A 21,612-nucleotide genomic window follows, 5' to 3' on the forward strand; every position below is an offset into this window, starting at 1 on the left:
TATCTGCACAAGTAAATAATATATATAAAAAAGTTTGAAATACACCTTAAGTCCTTAAATTAAGTTCATTGTTCGAATTTAATCTATATATAACACACCGAACATTAAAGTGCGTTGAGTGTGTTTATTTACATTATTTTAGATGTTTTGCCCATGATCTTAGCTTAAATGTTATTGTTTTCCCTTGATTTGCTTGCTTGTTAATGATTTTTATCTATTTTTAAATAATTTGTATGTGGCTATGCTTGCATAGTCTAAATACAATGTATACTCGTTTGTGTTAGTTCCTTGAAAGTGTATACCACAGTTTAATTTGTAAACTTTAACAGGTTGAATTGTATATGAAATATATACTTGTGCCATTTTACACACCATTACATGACGATACTAGCAACTAAAACTTACTATAATAGCAGATGTAGGCAAAACTATATATGATTTGTGTTGGTATAGGCTAAAACAATGTCAACCTTTTACGTTTTAATTCCTGTTAAGTTTATACGAGCTGGTTTTGTAAATTTTAACAGTTTTTTTTATATTTGAATTGACATTTCCTGACGTCCTGCGTAGTTGAATATTTCCAAATGGCCTTAAACGGAACTTTCACTTTCATGTAATTGATGTAGATAAGTTGTAAGAAGACCATTTAGTTGAAATTGTCATATGCTAGTACAGTACAGTTTAATGAACAATAAATAAAGCAACTTAAAGATGTATATGAAAGGCGTTTTTCTCTTGTAGACAATTTAATCATAATGGTCATATTGATAAGAGTCTGTGACAATATTTTAAATAAATAAAAAGTATACTACATTTACAGAATCCAAAGCATATCAACTAAAAGTTGTTTAAAAAAAGAGATGAGTAGAATAAAACACTAAAAATAAACCATACTTACTACATATCATGATTACAGCGTTCCGTTTTGTATATACTGTTTTGAAGTAGAAAGGTTTGCACACCATTATGTATCTGTTTATACTTATATTACACAATGACATGACGCTCAGTACTAATGTTAACATATTTGAATACCCAAATACAATACAACCGTTGTCTGAGAGTGACCATTCGCCAAAAAATATTGTGAGTATTGTAATGGGCATGTTTCCTGCGGCAACTAAGAGGTCAGCGGTTGTAAGTCCCAGTATGAAGGCATTTGTTACTGTCCGTAAATCATTTGCTTTGCAAATTATTATCCACATGCATATGTTACCTATTAGTGCGCTTACACATACTATAGTCAAAAAGATTCCCTCGAAATACATTTGTATTTATACAAATATTTATAACTTTATGTCCTGATTTGAAAACTATTTAATTCCCACATTTCACTTTTATATTACGGTGAAGTGAAATTATTTGTTAAAAATTCTTTAAAATACTTTATCAACCAGCTTACTGTAAAATTAATTATTGACTGGTAGGGAAATGTCCTTGCGGAAACAATTAATTCAGTGAAAGGGAGGTCTAAATGACGTTGCATTAGCTATTAGTCGATATTCGAATCATCTATTTTCGATGTCATGATATAAAGTGAAAGCATCTTAAACGTGATTATGAGCAATTAACTTGCCATTTTACATTCAAGCGGAGATTTTTATATATATGTAAGGGGCTTGAAAATATGCAAATATGAAAATTGTAAAATATGGGTTTTTGTCGTCCGAAATCAGCTGAGGACAGTTAAAGCCCGACAATGAAAAAGACTGCTTTCATTTACAGTGTATATATAGACATTACCATTGTCTTTTAGTATAATTGCATACGTTTGAATTATAAACATTGCCAATTCAGCATAAATAAATTTTTCAAAGATAACATTATCATTATAGTGTAAGTCAGATTAGAGTTAAGTCTACAAAGACGCATCACTAAAAGTTAAAGAGTCCAAATAATGTACGAAGCTGGAGAGCGTTGAGGACCCGTTATTCCGAAAGTTTATGCCAAATTCAGTTATCATATGGTAATCTTTTGTAGGGGTAGTAACCATTATGTATTTGTAAAAAAAAATCAACGGTTTGTAAGCAGTTTATTTATAACTGTTACTATATCAACGACAATTCATGTTAGCATAAAAGTGCTGGTAATTGAGCTGAATAAGACGATGCATACATTTAGGTAGCATATTCTTATCAATGAACATAGTACATGAAGAAAATATAGATATATTAATTAACTTATATCATAACCCGAGATTGATACCAAATATACTATAGATATGTGGTATCATGATATGCTTAATACTGATAAAAACAACTTTGATATGAGTAATAAAGAAAAGAAACAGAAGAGGTAATTCCACATTATTAGCAATATTGGATATGTTTCTTTAATAGAAAACTCCATCCCTCATTTAATATGTGTTAGTATTCAAATGTATCCTAGAGAGTACATGTAAACCATCATGTAAACTTTGAGAGAATATGAGAATAATGATGTGATGACACTATTCTAATATGATCTCTATCGCGTCATGTCTGAAAAATGAATACTAAATATTGGATAATGCAATCAATATTGCAGTGGCTTTGACTGTAACATTGATGTTGTATTTCAACGTTATAAATAGTATTCAAAAATAAATATTTGTACAGTTTGTCTTAAATTCTAATTAAATATACACAATAAAAAAATCACATTGGTTATATCTGTTTTTTTTTCTATTTACTTTTGTTTAATTCTAAATCTCTAAAAGACATTTATGTTAACTGTTAAAGTATCTCCTGTATACGTATTGATATCAACGATTGATATATTGTTACAAAAAAAAAGATTCTCATAGAAAATTCTAAATATAAAGTCATTTAGCAAATGACAAAATTAAAAGCTCAAACACATCAAACGAGCAAAAAACAACTGTAATATTCCAGACATGGTACGCACATTTTTCTATGTACAAAAGGGGAGGGTAAACCTGTTTTTTAGCTAGTTAACCAATGACAGATAAAATTTAAAATTGAAATGGGGAATGCGTCAAAAAGACAACAACCCGACCATAGAACAAATAACACCAGAAGGTCACCAACAGGTCTGCAATGCAGCAAGAAATTTCCGCACCCGGAGGTGTCCTTCAGCTGGCCCCTAAGCAAATATATATACTGGTTCAGTGATAATGAACGCCATACTAAACTCCAAATTGTACACAAGAAACTAAAATTAGAAATAATACAAGATGTATTTCCATCCAAAAAGTATGCCGTAATTCCTGAATGAGTTCAGCACTACTTAAATGTCTACACATAGGACATGTAAACTGCATGGACAAACCTAGATTTGAAAAAAAAAACATGGAACCATCATCAAGATAGATCTAACCTGGACACACTTTTATCCGACAAGTTTTGTCCATATTTTGAGTTTGAGCCGACGACGTTTCTGTATTTTGATATAATTTGTCCCAAACGTAGTACAATAACTGATAAAATATTGTGAAAGCGCAGGTGGGACTTTTTTAATTTTCATTTATTTTCTAATAGAAATGCCAACGAAATAACTGTGTATTCGGACCATCAAGACGGCAGTATATGTGGTAATACAAGGTAAAGAAACTTTCTTTTTTATGTGATTTTTTTTTCCATGTGACTTTTTTTCTTAGGCATTTAGTGACCATTTGTTCTGTGACCATTTTACGTTTACCCAAAATACATATCATGTTGTTTTTGTCAATTAAGAAGGTACCAGTCATATACAGCATATATATGTAGCATTTGTTTTTATCTGTTTTTAGTGTAACGAGTGTGACGCTATGCAGAAGACTATTACACAAGTGCAACATTAATCCTACTATGTGTTGTAGATGCCTCTGAGTTAATGACACTCACATGCAGAAACCGAATGTGGAATTTTAATGTCCTTATGGCGGAATTCGTAAAATAAAGCGTAAGTAATCTCTGAGGACTTGTCTAAATTGCCACCACTTATAAACAGTTACATATCACATTATTGCTAGATTGCTAGATCAATCAGCATCTAATTTAATTTAAAAAGAATACTTATTGCATGTTTCAGATCTTTAAAATCAATTTCAACTGGATTTGCAAAGAGATGAAAGGTAATACTGACGTAAGGAAACATATTTGTCATGCAACAATAAAATATAGCAACTGTTTCTTAAATGTCAAGAACATTAATGTGTCAATGACATCAAAGAAGTAATATAAATTCAACTTGCATGCCTTGAAAATTTAAGGTCTTTTTGCAGACCAGATTTTAATATGAAAATAATCAAATCAAAATGCAGGGTCTAACATTTAATTGTCCGTTCAATTCGTTTAAACAGAATGAAATTTTATATGTATGTTATCTGTATCCTGGTCAAAGATATATTGGAAATTTTTGTTTAATGCGCTTAACTTGAAAACATATGAAGACTAAATAGCAGCCATGTTTTCAATTCTATTCAACCAACTAGCGTATTTATTATTTAAAAGTATGGACGTATCTTTATACACCGATGTCCTGAAATAAGTACTTTCATCATACCGTTCACATTGAATTAACCTATTATGTCTGTTTGGTGTACTCACCTTTGTTTGTTAGTATAAACAAATATCAGGAAAAAGGGCGATATAAAAAAAAAAAAACTATAAAGCACGTTAACCCATCAATGGTGTGGCTAAAATGAATGTACCAAGTCAATAAATATGTTCTGTTTTCATTCAAGCCGTTGGTTGATAAAAGTGGAAATGACATTTTTTCAGGTTTTATTTACCTTGTAGTTCAGTATTTTTATTATACTTTTCTTCCGTGTTTCACCTTAAGGCACACTGAAATTTTTAACCAAACTGAGTAATTAATTTTCACCTCCATCTGTCGTGAGTCTTTGGATTTTTTAAGTATTTTGTATACAAATAACAAATGTAGTATGATAATGCAAAGTAGCTTAGAAATATTAGTGTTTCTTAAGTTATTTAAGCATGTGTTGTTTCACAGAAGAAGTTTTACCAGGTTTGATTTTTTTTAAGATTATTAACATTTCTTTTTCTTAAATATTTACATTTCAGTGCCAACAGGAAGAAAAATTTGATATTAGATACGTATGTGCAAATTCGAAAGAATAGTAATATATGGTCGAAACCTACTGCGCATAATATACTTCATCAAAGATGATCAATAAAAGACCCTATGGTCAAACATATATCCTCTCAACACTTGAACTTATTAACAATAACCAGAAATGTATAAATACTCACAAAATGAGACCTTTACTTTGTACTAATGTTTAAATATAGAAATTGAAAAAAAGATGATGGATTTTAATTTACTTTCATTTTTTTTTTTTATTTTATTAAGCATATAGCTGTAACTTGTATATTGATCGATGTAATAATGTGAATATAAATCCTGTTCATCTCTGATGCCTGACGTACTTGTATCTTTAAATCAAGTATCTTTGATGAGCTATTAATACACAGTAGTCTACTGACTTGACAAACTCGGTATTATTCACGTCTTTACATGATATATCAAATACACGTCTATCATTCTGCAATCCTCGGTAGAATCTGCTACTCTCCTTCTATACGGAATGGGCCGAGTTGAGACGAATGATACGTCTATGTATCCTTTCAAAAGACCCTTGCGTAGTATCAACTTCAGTTATTTTATTCATATTGGACTTAAAGTTAAACACTTTTAAGTAGATATCTGCAAGATGATAATAACATGAAGAATGCGAATCATCTGGATTTACAAACACAAACATAACGGAATAGGGAGTTTTAGATCTGACGTCAATTTAGGAAGTTTTAAAAATATATCTTTGAAGCTTAAAAACGGATATGAATTCTTTGACTAATCGTCCTATTAGTTTTATGTTTTGAAATGGTACATATTTTTTATGACAGGATCTCTTATAGCTTACATGGAATATTTAAGATCTGATCATTGTTGAAATTCTCATGGTTCTCTATTTTTTTTTTTTGTCCTTGTTGAATAGTTATTTCTTTGCAATCAGCATACAGCATACAGCGCTCGACTTTGTTCCATATACTCTGTACAATTTATTACAATATTCATTGTGGCGATACGAAGTATGTTCGGAACGAATATGAGATGTCCGTTGGAAATTGTCCCATCTCATCTTTTTTTATATTTCGTAAATAATTTTATAACATTATGCTACCTGAAAATGTGCATGCAGATGTTATAATTAGTTTTTAAAACTATGGTACGCTTGTGATTTGATTCGAGCATATCCGCTTGAAAGACAAGAAAAATTAACAGAAATATTCTGGAGAAAAGTATACGAAAGTCAAATAACGGTAAAGGTTTGGAAACATGACATTATCCAACATATACTTAACACGCATGTTTAAAAGAGGGGCAAAAGAAACAGATGGACATGCAATCTAATAAATCGAAAACAAACTAACAACGCTATGACCAAATTAGAATTAACAATTCAGGTTAGTGACTTGACCGAGGTAAAAGACGGTAAAACTTATATTGCAAATAAAAATCATAGTAAATGTAAAAGGACAAACACCTAAAAAGATGTTGATGGAGATATGAAAATAAATAAATATTGCAGCATGTTTTTTTTAATTTCAATTATTTATTGCATTGCTTTTTGCTTTTTAAAAACCCAACAAAATATTTTCTTCAATTATTTCTTCATAGGTTACATAACACTAGAAAGTAGTTAGAGAAACTAATTATTACATTTTCGCTTTAATTACCAATTCATGTGGTTATAGAGTACGATGCAATTAACCATTTATTATTTGTATTCCAATATTCAGAGTTTACATTCAATGTATAGGTTTTTTATTTCCGTCCTATATAACTGTTAAGCTTAAGTTAAAAATAAAATTTAGATTTAAATTGATTTTAGCCAGAGCACTAGTTTATGTCAATTAGAAATTAAACATTTCATATATGTCAAAATAAAACGTATTGGTGATCAATCAAAATGTTATAAAATATCTGCAATGTTCACCAAACAATTGCTGTTCCAGAAAAAAAATCTGTTGACAGCATGTGCAATATTCTTATTGAATGAAAATATACAAATAAAACATTCTGCAAGCTGTGTTTGCAGGAATTTGATATTTTGTTTCCTATTAAAATATATCAAGTTCGTGTAAACTTCAGAAACCTATTGATATTACCGGCGTCACACATCAGCATATAGCACCAATGTACCCGGGCGTGTCAAAAAACATGTACGCTTTCAATACGCTAGTAGTGTTGACGCAGTCAACTTGTCAATCATATCTGTATCGTGTGCACTTCGTGTTTAGAACGTACGAGAAGTTCAGATACGCGTTTATCGGGCGATGAAGCAACGTACATTTGCGCATGTCTAGCGTTTGTCTAACGCAGATGAAATGGACTCTACAACGGAAAACGTCCCTTGCACAATTTTGAGACGTGTGCCGGTCGTACCACGGACGATTATTCGTTCTTTTGGCGTGTTTATGACGTGTAATCATTATTTGCTTGAAGTACTTCTTGTAAATTCAGGCAAATATGCCACCAAATATGTCGGAGCAATTTTCGTTAACTGTCTTTAGGTGTAATAGCATCAAAGCATATAGTTAGTAAAGAAATAATATTTCCCTGAATTTGACAGTTGTAGGTAAGTAATCCTACATTTCATTGCAGTAATACATTTCTTGGTCATAAAAATATACCTTGGGTATTCAAAGAACCATTATTTTATTATTTGTGGTTTATATAGAACATTTTTGAAAAGTGAGGTTACATGGTTACTAACTAAAGCTTGTACACAGATAAAAAAAGAGGTTAACATTTATTTGGTTATTTTCCAGTTATGGTTAATTTCTTATATGCAATGGTATGTTATGTGATTTTTTTCTATAGTACTTGACAGAATAAAACTTTACTTATGCCAAGAATTTCTTTATTTGAAACAAAGATAAGTTCTGCATAATTTAAAAAAAAGGCAAATTTAAAAAAGACAAAAAGCGGAAATCAATGGTGGTATTCACAACAGAATGCGTTTTTGAGACGCCTAGGGTGCATTTTATACGTTCACGGAGCAGTGACACTACGCCAGGCGTTTGTTACAAACACGCCCTGTATACGTCTAAGTAAAAATAAATGTCAAAAGATCTTGAGGCGTATCCAACGTGCCCTAAACGTGTCTCAAATTTATCTGTAGCGTTTTGTAAGGTATATTGTACGTGCATGTAGCGAACAGGTATACGCTTGAAAAACGCTACAGCTAGGTGAAAATTTGTATACTGCATAAAAATTTCCTCGATTTCTAGCGTTCACCAAGCGTACACCACTGCATTTTGACGTTCTTCAAACTTATGCAACGCGCGTCTAACGATTTCCTTTGTGTTTCCTTTGCGTTCATCTAACGTATACTGATGCTTCGTTCACACGTACCTTTAATTCGAATTGAATTCGAATCGAATGCGAATCGAATTCGCTAATCGCGATCACACACTCATCTTTTTTAATTCGAATTGATTCGAATTGGCTAATTCGAATTAACTAATTCGCATTAGAAATACGTTCTTGTTAATCCGAATTAAAAGTAAAGGTCGTTAGGACAGTAAAGCGAATTTGACGCGCATTCCAATTCGAATTAGAATTGACGTTAGGACGTTAAACGTTTCGAATGCGAATTAAACTAATTCGAATTAGTTAATGCGAATCGAATTCGAATTACGTGTGAACTCAGCATGAATTAGTCAATTTTCTCTGTACGTCTAGTACACGCCGGTCTATACGCTAATGTGTGACGCCGGACATTAAAAGTTATTTCTTTTTTTTTTCTCCCAATATATAATATATAAATAACATGCTAGCATTGTATGGAGTTATATGTAATACCCATCAAAATATGACTCGAAGCTTTTATTTTATATTTTATTCAACTATTTTCTCATAAACTGAAATATTATCATAAATCAACTATACATATATGTATTCTTAAATGAAGATGTTCGTTGTTATTTTGCGTATTAAATGTTGAAAAGTGCAATTATATAAATAGTGTATGCGTGTATCTGTGCTTGGTGTTCTTGTGTTGCCTGTACTGTCGTCATGTCACGTAGTGTTGTCATTTTAGAGATATTTTAAAACATATAAGTGGAAGATTTGGATAGTCATTAAACCTGGTTAAACCCACCATTATTTTCTTGAAATGTCATATATCAAGACAAGAATATGGCAGTTGTGTGTTCAAAACAATCATAGAAAAACAAATATGAAAAACAACCACAAACGACAACCCTTGAATTCCATGCCTTTGACTTTGAATGGGCACATCAGAATGTGGCAGGGTCAAACTAGTTTTCTGGTGCCAAACCCTCCCCTACCATGCGACAGTCGTGTAGCAGCACGCTCTAAGAACAGATTGTAAAAACAGTTGAAAAGGGCACAACTCTTCCTACGGAGAAAGAGGAAAGAAACAAGTATGGACAAATCACAGACAGAACGTGACAAGGCATTTATTCATCCCCACCACAGCACAAAAGTACTGATCGTAGAATTTTGTACGAGTACTTGAATATTGAAGCTATGTCATCATCATCACTAACTTCTAATGAAAACAATTAAGTATTTTTTTTTTTTTTTGTATGTACATGTTTTGTATTTATACTTTCATTAATTGCATTTATTTGAGATTAATGGCTGTATCAAAACTAGAACTTCGGCTTCATATCTTATTTTTTCCCGTGAATAATGTGATAATTCAAACCATTTCGTCCGTTCTGTCTTTGTTACATACTATGTATTACATATCTCAAGTATTTCGTTACACTCGGACATGTTCACACTATACGAACTGAATTAATATGTCTGCTCCTTACACAAAACTGCTCTATCAGAATCACAAAGACGGATAATTGTTCATGGTATTAGTTTGCTCTAACAGTAACAATATTAATTTACAGGAAAATTATTTCAGATGGTCTTTTTTATGTAAATCATGAAAAAAGTAAAATAGCAAAGATATCCAAATCCAAGAAAAATTCTAAAGTTAAAGTTTTCAATCAAATTTCAAAATAAAGATCTCACAATAAAAAAAAACAATGTAAAACAATTGTCAAATTCATGAATTGGTACAGGCATTTCTTTTGCGAAATACATTTCTACATTGATAAATAATAGCTTGTAAACTGTTAATTCAGCACTTGTATTAGTTTTCGTCATCGAGCGAATTCATCAGCTTGAATTAATACTTCTCATGAATATTAGTATTAATGCACCAACTATGATAATTAAAGTGGTTTTATTTTTGTTTTGTATTGGTATTGGCATGATTAAAAAAATAATATATGTATCTGTCAGTTTCCAATCAAATATTTACATAATTATATAAAATCAAGGTTGTATCGCCCTATGACATATACTACATATAAAAGATATTTGTACAAACAGCTTTATGGTCATATCTCATGTAGTTATTTGAATTTGTTGTCCTAATTGACGTATGATTCAGCTAAAAACAAGACAAGATGAAAGACATATCCTTCAATACAAGTTAGTTACTATTTTCTCAATGTTGACAACAACTTTTTTTCATTTATTCGCTTAAAAAGGTACTAATTTAGTCTAACATATGCAATACACATTGCAAGAGTGACTTGTTAATTTAATCTAATGTTTTACTAGTATACTATGAAGGGATTTAATATCTTTCGAGACACCCCTTTATAACGTTACTATCTTTCATATATATATTTTTTTTAAATTTGAATTCTTGGCAGTTTTATTGTGATTATTTGGTTACCAGACCAAATATTTCATGATGATTTCTGATAATCTAGAATTGTATGTTTTTTAATATTTTATTATCTTGTTTAAAAAAAATAAAAGATAAAGCGATTTTATTGGGAAAAAAATATTTGCTTATGTGATTACTTGGCCACCTCTAAGAGGGACCTCATGTTTAACGAAGCAAAGTTGATCTCGTATTAGTAGTGGACAAACATTAATTGTTACATTAAGAAGTGTATGCTTGTCCATTGATAATAACCATTCACAACGTCAGTGTTCTGAATTAAAACATTCATCACATCATCCAAATTGTATTTAATAAAAATAATCAAAACAAAGACTGAAGTTATACAATCATACTAGGGTGTCACAGTTTTTGATTTTCGTCTAATTGTTGTCTACAGTTATACATTTCTATGTGAGGATTTTAGGTTATGTCGTTTTGTTATATTGCAATTGACTTTTTTACGAGGGATTGTGTTCAAACACTCATGCTTGTTTTCCCGTTTGAATGGTTTTACACCTAGTATTTTTGGGCCCTTTAAAGCTTGTTGTCCGGTGTGAACAAAGGCGTGTTGAAGGCCGTACATTGACCTACAATGGTTTACTTTTTTAAATTCTTATTTGAATGGAGAGTTGTCTCATTGGCACTCACACCACATCTTCCTATATCTATTGAAAGATCAGTTTGATACTAATATTGATAAATAATAACAGTTGCATTGATATTTGGTTATATTTGTCATTTTTTCAATACCAATTTGAAAAGGTTACTCTGTAATCAGGAAACAATAGTAGATTTTTAACAATTCAGTATATCGTTACTCCAGATGAATCAAATCCCATTTAATTACATTACTGATTCAATGCGCATCTGCTACAGAAAGACGTCACAAAATATTCCATAATTATAATTTCGTACGCCAGACATCCATTTTCTTTTACAAAAAGTCTCATCATTTACTCTCGGTAAAATATGAAAGGTAAAATAAAATGCGAAGTTAAAAGTATGGAGGACCCAAAATTCCGTGGCTTTGCCAAATACATCCACAGTGTTTCGAATAATCAGTGTTTTGTTAACAGGAAATTTATATATTTGATTATGTCAATATTAAAGATCAAACAAATGAAAAGTAAAATAACATAAAAAAAAAAAACAAACTCAAAAGAAAATGAAAATATTGTAGAATTTTGTAGTTGTGTGTTCTACATTTGATAATAGTATTAGTGTTCATCATGGAACATTTTCTGAAATAGTAAAAGTCAATCCCATATAATAATCCATTCGTCAAAAACGGTTAATGAACACAATTATACACCAAAGAAAATGTGCCGTATACGTCAAATTGACTACAATCAAACGAACCCCCCCATTTTGTATCGCCTAAAAAAAAGACAGAACAAACACCCAAACATAACTAGGTTCTGCATATTTATCTACATAGTATATTCCTTACGTATACCAATATTCTTAATTCCTTCAACCTGGAATGTATTAAATCTTTTCCTCGTAGATTAAGATTCATTTTCGAGAAGGCGATGTTATTGTTTTGATTTGTAAAAACTATATTTATAGTTAAATGATACATTGTATCTTTTGCCCGTTGTCTAAGAACAAGATAATAGAATATCCCCACTAAATGTTGTTGTTTTTCCTGTTTTGTAAGAATGTGGATTACAGGTTTTAAACGTTCCCACGTTATAATTTTTATTTTGCACATTGAATTGATAAATCATTATTGTATATATTGAAATTTACCGCCTTATTAAGTATTTATTTAGGAATATATATGATGCATATCCCACTTATCCATTTTGATGAATATATGTCAGTGTGATTTTTACTACATCAGATAAAAGGTGCTGGTTACAGTTTCGAAGCTGTATACATTGTACGTTGAATGCATATTTTAAAGAATTATTTTAATTCATATTCACTACGTTAACTATAAGTCATAACAAATATAGTTGTACACCATTTTTGCTTTTATTTTAAGAATACACATTCCCCTTTTCCTTTCTCCTATGTGCTTACAATGATTTTGAAATGTGAAAAGAACTACAGTGGAGATCACTTCTAACCTCTCATTAGAACTGTCAGAATATATGTCATAGAACTGTTCTAACCTGTCCTAGAACAGTTCTACCCTAGAACTGTTCTAAGTAGAACTGTCAGAATCAGTTCTAGGTAGAACTGACTAAATCAGTTCTAGGTAGAACTGTCAGGATCAGTTCTAGGGTAGAACTGTCTTAATCAGTTCTAGGTAGAACTGTCCAAATCAGTTCTAACCGTAGAAATGTCAGCAGAACTGACTAAATTAGTCAGGACTGTAGAACAGTTCTAAATGACGTCATTGCAGAAAGGGCACTTTAGAATTTAGAAGAAATAAATCACTTCCAATTACTTTGCTATAGCAGATTTTCTATATTTTTTACTGAGCAAACGTTACATGTACAAATATTGAAGTGAATAGAAGGTTATCCAACTCATCGGAGAAATATTTTTATAAGATTGCATAGGAAACATCATTTTTTCACGTTTCTTCGTTCCCCGTTTTTAACAGTCTCTTCATAAATATAACTCTGCATTTAATTCATGGAACTTTAATCGTAATTTGCCTTGTTTGCCTTGGATTTACATTCATTTAAGATTCTGTTTTGACAAATGTTCAAACGAAAATTGTACAGTGGATGAATTATGGGATATCAAGGATTTGGATCTTACTATACAAATCCTTGGGGATATTAATGAAAAAAGTGTTGTATCATAACGTAAAAAAACTATATACATTTGCACCATCTCGTCAATTTAGCCAGATTTATCCATAACGATAATACAAGATATCAGGGAGTCTGGAACTCAGAAAAATATACTCATCTGAACCAGGAACATATATATTAACGTTAGCTATACTGTTCCAAGTCTGAACATGAATGAAACATTTGCCCCTGGACGTTCGGCTACAAACAAAATCATGCATTTTTCTTTGCCTTCTTCAAATTATATTAACAGTATACTATTCCAAGAAGAGAACTTCCCATACATGTACTTTTTATTTTAAAATAAAGTATATGAATCAGTCATGTGAGTGTTGGATGATGCTGTAAAATAGTTTTGTTTAAAAAAAACCATTACAAACCTGAGACTACTATATAGTAGTCTCAGCACAAACAAACGGACTTAAAAAGTCATTTAGTGACGGTTCATTATTATGGATACAGAGAGGAAATAACGGCGCGCTAAATTTTTAGATATGGTATAAATACACCTTATCGCTAGTTGTCTGCCATTAGTGGATATCACACAGGTTCCCGTAAAAATTTGACGTCATAAAACAAAATATCTGACGCCACAATGGAAAAGTGATTGTTGTATGCTTCAAAAGTTCAAGAGGCCGGGTCAGCCAGGATTAGCAATAAGGTGTATTGTGTTCCAAAGTCGGTGTCATTTTTATCATACGATCCGTCCTGACATAGAAATATTATTGGTTTACAATGACTGAGGCCATATATATTTACATGATAAGTGTAAATAAGTTCAGTTTTGGTTGATGTGGTCAAATAATTTTGTTAAAACGACTCGGTCTGATACATGTATATCGAAACTACTGAAATTTGTTTACAATTCAATATTTTGAATAAAAAGAGGACTTGCAGAAAATTGCTGGTACTCTAAATTGATTTTTTGTAGCCAATGTGTTACAATATTGCTGTCATTTGAATTACTGTAAACTAACTTATTTTCGCGAGCGATTTATTTTCGCGACTTTCGCGAGTAGAAAAATAACGCGAAAATAAATCGTCGCGAATATGTAAAACTCTGTTGTTACCTTAATAATATACACCAAGTCAGCTGGAAAATCGCGAAATTAAATAGCCGCGAAGTGGACTAGAAAGGATCAAACGCGAAATATAGTATCCGCGAAAATAAGTTGGTTTACAGTAAACAATCCATCGTGATATGTAACTATAAGTGATTTACTATGCGGCTATATATATATATATATATATATATATATATATATATATATATATATATATATATTAAGACTTACATTATAAGGTGTAAATATGGTCAGTTTTGGTTGATGCTGTCAAATATAAAAAAAGAAGATGTAGTATGATTGCCAATGAGACAACTATCCACAAAAGACGTAAACGACACAGACATTAACAACTATAGGTCACCGTACGGCCTTCAACAATGAGCAAAGCCCATACCGCATACACTACTCAAGTCAAAAAGTCTGAAAAGACCAGTTTTTGTCTGAATTTGCATGAATTTTTACTCGACATTCTTGATTTGTCTAAATAATTTTTAAAAAATCTTGACATTGTATGAATTTGTCTCATAAGGTTCTTGATTTTTCTTGACAAGTGTCTTGACAGTATGAACATTGTCTTAAAATTTCTCGACACTTCCTGTATCATCTGATAAGAGTCTGGATTAGTCTCGACCAATTCTTGACTGTCTTAAATTTGTCTCGATCTGTCTTGACATATTCTTGACATTCTTAATAATGTCTCGATCTGTCTTGACACATTCTTGACATTCTTAATAATGTCTGAATATGTCTTGACATATTCTTGACATTCTAAATAATGTCTGAATATGTCTAGACACATTCTTGACAGTCTTAAATATGTCTTGACACTATCTCAACAGTATAATTAGTTATATAAATTTCGCCTAAAAATGTGAACAGACTTATTGTGCACTGTTTGTGACATTCTTTTGCTTTATATACTTATTATGGCTTAACTAAACTTTGAAGAATCAAGGATTAATTTTGTGTAGTAAGATACCCTTTTGGTGCTACTTAGTTGGAAATCCCTGAATAATCCCCCATGTAGTTTGATTTTGATTAATTTTTATTAAACGTTTAATTAATTGTTTTCACTTGGAATATAAGTTGAACTTGCTGACAAACAGCATTTACATTTTTGCCATTCGCAAAACTGCCAGTCAAATTTGCTTTACTAAAATAGGTGTCTATAAGGCAGTTTTAAAATGTGACCTTGCGTCTCTTTTGGACCCCAAAATTCATCTTTTGGGTTTGTGTGGCTGAAATAAGAAGGGGGGGGCTTTCGTGAAGGTCTGTTTGGGATCCATTTCATAAGACCAATGATTTTTATAGAAAATGGACCCATTATAAATACATTTTTTTATTATTCCTTGGGTAGATAATACTTTTCTTTTAATCTTTGGGAAATATTCAATTTTCAATTCATTTTCTTCATCAAAATGATGATTTTCATTTTTGTCTATGAACAAACTTTTTAAATTGTAGTGGCATGGTCGGTCAATTGATAAGTTGTATGGCTTATTACAGGTAAAGCAGTAATTTCTATTTGACAGTTGCATGTACTCTGGGTGTGTGGAATACTTTAATTTTATGGGGAACATCCTGTCCATGTGTAATACCTAATATATATTCCAACAGATGACATTACACAATTTTTCTTCTGTTAAATGAATGATTTGTATATTATCATAATTTGCTATTAATATATAAACCACATTTTGGTACAATAATTTTTTACCAAATAAACATTTAATATTATGAATGTAGAATGAAATATGTCTACAGTATGATTGGTTTTAATCATTTAATTTATAAGATTTAGGAATCAAAATTTGTAAGTATTTAAAAACTCAATTTTAAATTGTTTTATATCAACACATCCAAATTTAAATTATTTTAAACATTAGATTTAAACTCAGAACTGTCAAGTAAATTTAAGACACAATTTAATTCAAAATGTTCAGAATATGTCAAGCCATACTGAGATAAAATAAGAATGTCGAGAACATGTTGAGAAATTTCAAGACAGTATTTAAATGTCAAGAATTTGTCAAGAAATTTTAAGACCATATTCAGAATGTCAAGAATATGTCAAGTAATTTTCATACAAATTTGATATAAATGAGAATTTGTCAAGAAAAATTAAGACGCAAGTCATACTTTTGGAGAATGTCGAGTAAAAGTTCATGCAAATCAAGACAAAAACTGGTCTTTTCAGACTTTTAAACTTTTGTAGTGATAGTAAGCTATAAATATGGTCAGTTTTCATGGTTTTGGGTGAGGGTGATGGCGGACAAATAATTTTGTTATATCAATGAGTCAGTCTGAGATATCAAAACTACTGAAATAAGTTTACGATTCAAAATTTTGATTAAAAGAGGACATGTTGGCACTATTAACTGATGCGAGCATAATTTTGTTTTCCAATATTGCTTTCATTTATATTAAACAATCCATCCTGCTATAAAAATATAAGCTCGTGCAATATAAAATTCTACTCGAAACAATATTCCCCAATATTCACAGATTCATGCAATAACCCTATAATATAGATCATTGGTATTATCATGATTATACACTCCATCCTTACATAAAAATATTAAAGATTTACTATGCGACTATAAGAGTTACATAAAAAAAGAGCAAATAAGGTCAGTTTTGGTTGATGCTGTCAAATATCGTCAGTTTGGATTGATGCAGACAAATAATTTTGTTACATGAGTCAATCTGAGGTATGAAAACTACTGATATTTGTTTCTGATGCGATAATAAAAATAATAAAAATAGGAAATGCTGGCACCCTCAATTGATGCGAAAAAAAATTTGTGGTCATTGATTTCCAATATTGCAGTTATTTATATACTACAGTCCCTTTCGACCTAAAATTATAACTGAATTGCTGTGCAGCTATATATATATAGATTTACATGATAAAAAGCAAATAAGGTAAGTTTTGGTTGATGCAGTCAAAAGATTTTATTACACGACTCAGTCTGAAGTATAAAAACTACTGATATTTGTGTATGATTCAATATTTAGGATCAAGGGGAGGGGGTCAAGGGGTTGGAACCCCATTTTTTTTACATTAATGCATTTGAATGGGAGCATATAGTTGGACCCCCCTAGCCTTTTAAAAATGGCTGGCCATGATCTGCCCTTGCATGCTGGCACTAAAACTTGTATATTACAGTCCCTCTAGACCTAAAATTAAAACTGAAGTACTGTGCAGCTATATAGATTTGCAGAAAAAGCAAATAATGGCAATTTAGATTGATGCGGTCAAAAGATTTTTGTTAAACAGGTCGTCCGAGGTATGAAAACTACTCCTAAACTGATATTATATTGGTAAATGAGGTCCGATAATTTTGGTTATGTGATAACGAGCCATCCTGACTCCCGGAATAACAAAAGTAAAACAATTCAAATAATAATGACCCCCCCCCCTAATACTAATTATATTAACGGCCTAATTTATGTACAAAAAATGAAAGAAAAACAAATAATTTATGTGACACATCAGCAAAAGAAAATCACTGAATTACATGCTCCTGACTTAGAACAGGCACATACATGCAGAATATGGCGTGGTTAACAGGTTAAACATGTTCTCTTGCCGATTATAAATCTGAAATAAAACCGGCAAAATAGCAAAACTCTATATAATTTAAATCGCTTTTTACCCAAGCCTTTATATTAAGGCTAAGAGTTCTAAAAACTTATAAATCAAATCTAGCCGTAGAATTTATAAATCAATTTTAGCCGTAGAACTTATAAATCAATTCTAGCCGTAGAATTTATAAAAAATCAATTCTAGCCGTAGAATTAGAAATCAATTCTAACTGTAGAACTGTTTTAGAAGTAGAACTGACCAAATATTTGGTCAGTTCTACCTAGAACTGTCTAAAACTGATCTAGGGTAGAACTGTCAGGATCAGTTCTAGGTAGAACTGTCCAAATCAGTTTTAGGTAGAACTGACCAAATCAGTTCTAGCTAGAACAGTTCTAACCTACAACTGACTAAAAGGTGTCAGACTGACAGTTCTACGTACTGTTCTAGAACAGTTCTCCTGACAGAATTAATGAGAGGTTAGAAGTTATCTACACTGTAGGTCATGAACACAGCAGACAAAGTTAATTTTAGAAACGATCTTTGTCCAGAATGAAATCTTATCACATATAGCTATAGTCTTAAAAGGAGGAGTCTATCAGTTTTGCATAAAGTCAAAAAATTTGCTGGGATATCAATACAAATTTATTATTTCATTTCTTATTTGAATTTCTAATTAACAACAATAAGTAAAACACATGTAAATCATTTAAATATCTTCATCTACATCTACATCTACATCTACGACATGGCAAAGCTATGTCGTCACTCGAAAAGTGTACTTCGACCTATCACTCAAGTATAGTTTAACTTTTGACGTCTTCCAACATGACAATAACCTTTCTATATTTACAACCAATAGTTCTAAAGTTGTGCTTAAAATTTATATCCATGTGCAGGTTAAAAACATCTTATATCTGTTGTTTGTGTTGCTTAGCCACTACAGAGGACATCTTTTGAAAATAGAAATGTGCTTGTATCATATAAAAGCAAAATTAACTACGTCTAGTATACAAGACAGCAATATCTACACCACAGAGGCTTACAGAGTATATAATCAACAACAGACACAGTCTTCGTCATGATATTAAGAGGGAAACAAATACAATATGTGCATTTTTTACAATATTTTAACGATACCTCTGCTTGTTAACTAGCCATCTCCGAAGGTGATATCGGCTCAGTACTGAGAACTCCGGTACTGGCATGACTTATAGCAAACCTTTTAAAAATTGTCCATTGGCAAATTTTAATAATTAATAAAAAAAAAAAAACTACGGTTTCAACTCCTTTAGTCATATAGCTCTTCAACTGTTTTATTTTTATGCATTCTAGGCTTTCAAATATTCTGTTTTCAAAAGTTGGTTGTTCCTGATGAATTTTAATCTTAAAAAGCGCTTCGGACGCAGGACATGTATAACGTTGTTTTGTTTTTATTATATCGAACAATAAAACATATACACTCTGTACAATAACTTTAAGTGCAATACTTATACAGATAATTCTATTAAATGGGTATGACTTTCAAACATACAAATAGGTAAAACAAATAAACTGATTCAGGTTGAAAGAATTCAAATCATACTGTAAAAAGTAAAATGGAAAAGTAAAAGAAAATATACATCTTCACTAATGTTGGTCTAAGTTATTTTTACAATACTACCATACACTGTCCTTGATTCTGGCATGCCGACCAGAAGGACATTAACACTTCAAAGAAAAGTCAAAGAAAGTTCAACGCATCGCCGGAAAAAGCAGACAAAAAGATAAAACAAACGGAAATAGCTAAATATGATTTTCTGTTAATTGCAAAACACATGAAACGCGACATGGTATCAAATTAAATGTGGTTAGATTCATTCCTGATTTAATCCGATCTAAAAGATGTTAAATATTATATGTAATCACGGAATCGTGATTTTGTCACTTCCTATTCATAAACAATAGATTGCAATCCAAAATAAAATAGATTCTTTTTTTTATTTCAAGATTCTCTTGTCGATGATTTATTTTAGATAGCTATATTTTATTAATAAATTAATCATCATTGAGACAACTAGAGTCCCGAAGATGTGGATGTAAGCAACACTGGGTAAAAAAAAAGGCCTTGATAAAAAAAAACCCAGATGAAACGATAATAGCAAAATTACATTCTCGTACCAGTTTGTTCATTCCTTTTTCGAAGGACAATACATAAGCCGAGTTTATTCTTCATAGCTCAACATAATTTATGTCTTTATTAATATTTTTTTTTTTTTTCGTCTTCACAAATACTAATTAAACGTATTTATCTGTTGTGTGCTTCGGTTCGATGTCTTTCTTTTATTTATTTTTTTATAACATTTCAGCATCAAATATATGTAAAACAATATGATCACCTAACACACACTACATTAACTCGGGAAAAAAAAGACCATGGTAAAGGCTTTACCTAGTATGTAAATATTGAACGACAACAATTTAAAAGGTTTATGACCAATGGCAAAAGTACATCAAACGATCTTATAATTTATCAAACATAGAAATAGAAAAGCCGAAACAAATCTCATTCCTATTAATTTGACACAACTGTCATTTTTTTATTTAAACATATGCTCAATCATTGTATATGTATTTGATAAGACAATTTTGAATATGAAGTGATAATCTTTTTTTGTTTTGTTAAAGATTTAAGTAAAACAGACTTGAACAGTGAACCAAATTGTCAATTAAAATTATCACAATAAAATATCAATAAAACATTGCAAATTTCATCGATCTGCAATCTTTTTTTTTTTCGAAATAAAATTAACTAAAGAAATTGTTATGTTTAATCAAAGTCTTATTTTTATAACATCAGTTACAGGAAAATTAACTGGGATATTTAAATGTGCATCAGTTATTGACGAAAGATTAATTAATTTGCCTGAATCGAAAAACAAATGATTTGCTAATATATATCAAACTCAATTAACAATGTCTATTATAAATCACGGAATAAGTAAATACATGTACTTATAAAGTGAAAATTCGTTTGTCAGACGAAACAAGAGACCAATCATATTGAGCCGTAATTCTATGAACATTAGAAATAGATTACCTTAGCTGTATATAGCAAATCTTTAAGGATTTTTGGACCTTAATGCTCTTTAACTTCGTACTTTATTTTTCAACATTGTGGGATTCAAACGTCACTGATGAGTCTTTTGTAGACGAAACGCGCGTCTGGCGTAAATATGAAATTTTAATCCTGGTATCTATGATGCATCTCCATGTGACTTATGTGTAAATCATATCCACTTAATTCTCCTTTTTGGCAAGCTCCACGTACGAAAGTATTATAGAAAGATCAGAGAGAACGTTTAAATGAACGTACTATAAGTATAACTTGTAAATAAAAGTCTTGGAATACGTTGCCCCAATTCAAGTTACTCATATCTTTTCATTGTACAGATAAAAAAAAATTGTTTTTGGAAGTGTTGGTTGTAGAAATGTCATTTCAAACGTGATTGC

At 30.9% G+C, this 21,612-nt stretch overlaps 1 protein-coding gene across 1 annotated transcript in view; it reads right to left on the reverse strand.

Moving 5' to 3' along the window:
* LOC143056998 (alpha-1B adrenergic receptor-like) overlaps positions 1-1,363 on the reverse strand; it is a 29,974-nt gene extending 28,611 nt beyond the window's left edge. The window contains exon 1 of the mRNA XM_076230224.1: positions 899-1,363. Coding sequence (XP_076086339.1) covers positions 899-1,268 — 370 coding nt within the window. The 5' untranslated portion in view covers positions 1,269-1,363. The remainder of the gene's footprint in view (positions 1-898) is intronic.
* Between the last annotated feature and the right edge of the window lie 20,249 nt (positions 1,364-21,612).

This window comes from Mytilus galloprovincialis, chromosome 13, assembly GCF_965363235.1.
Source record: "Mytilus galloprovincialis chromosome 13, xbMytGall1.hap1.1, whole genome shotgun sequence".
Taxonomy (NCBI): domain Eukaryota; kingdom Metazoa; phylum Mollusca; class Bivalvia; order Mytilida; family Mytilidae; genus Mytilus; species Mytilus galloprovincialis.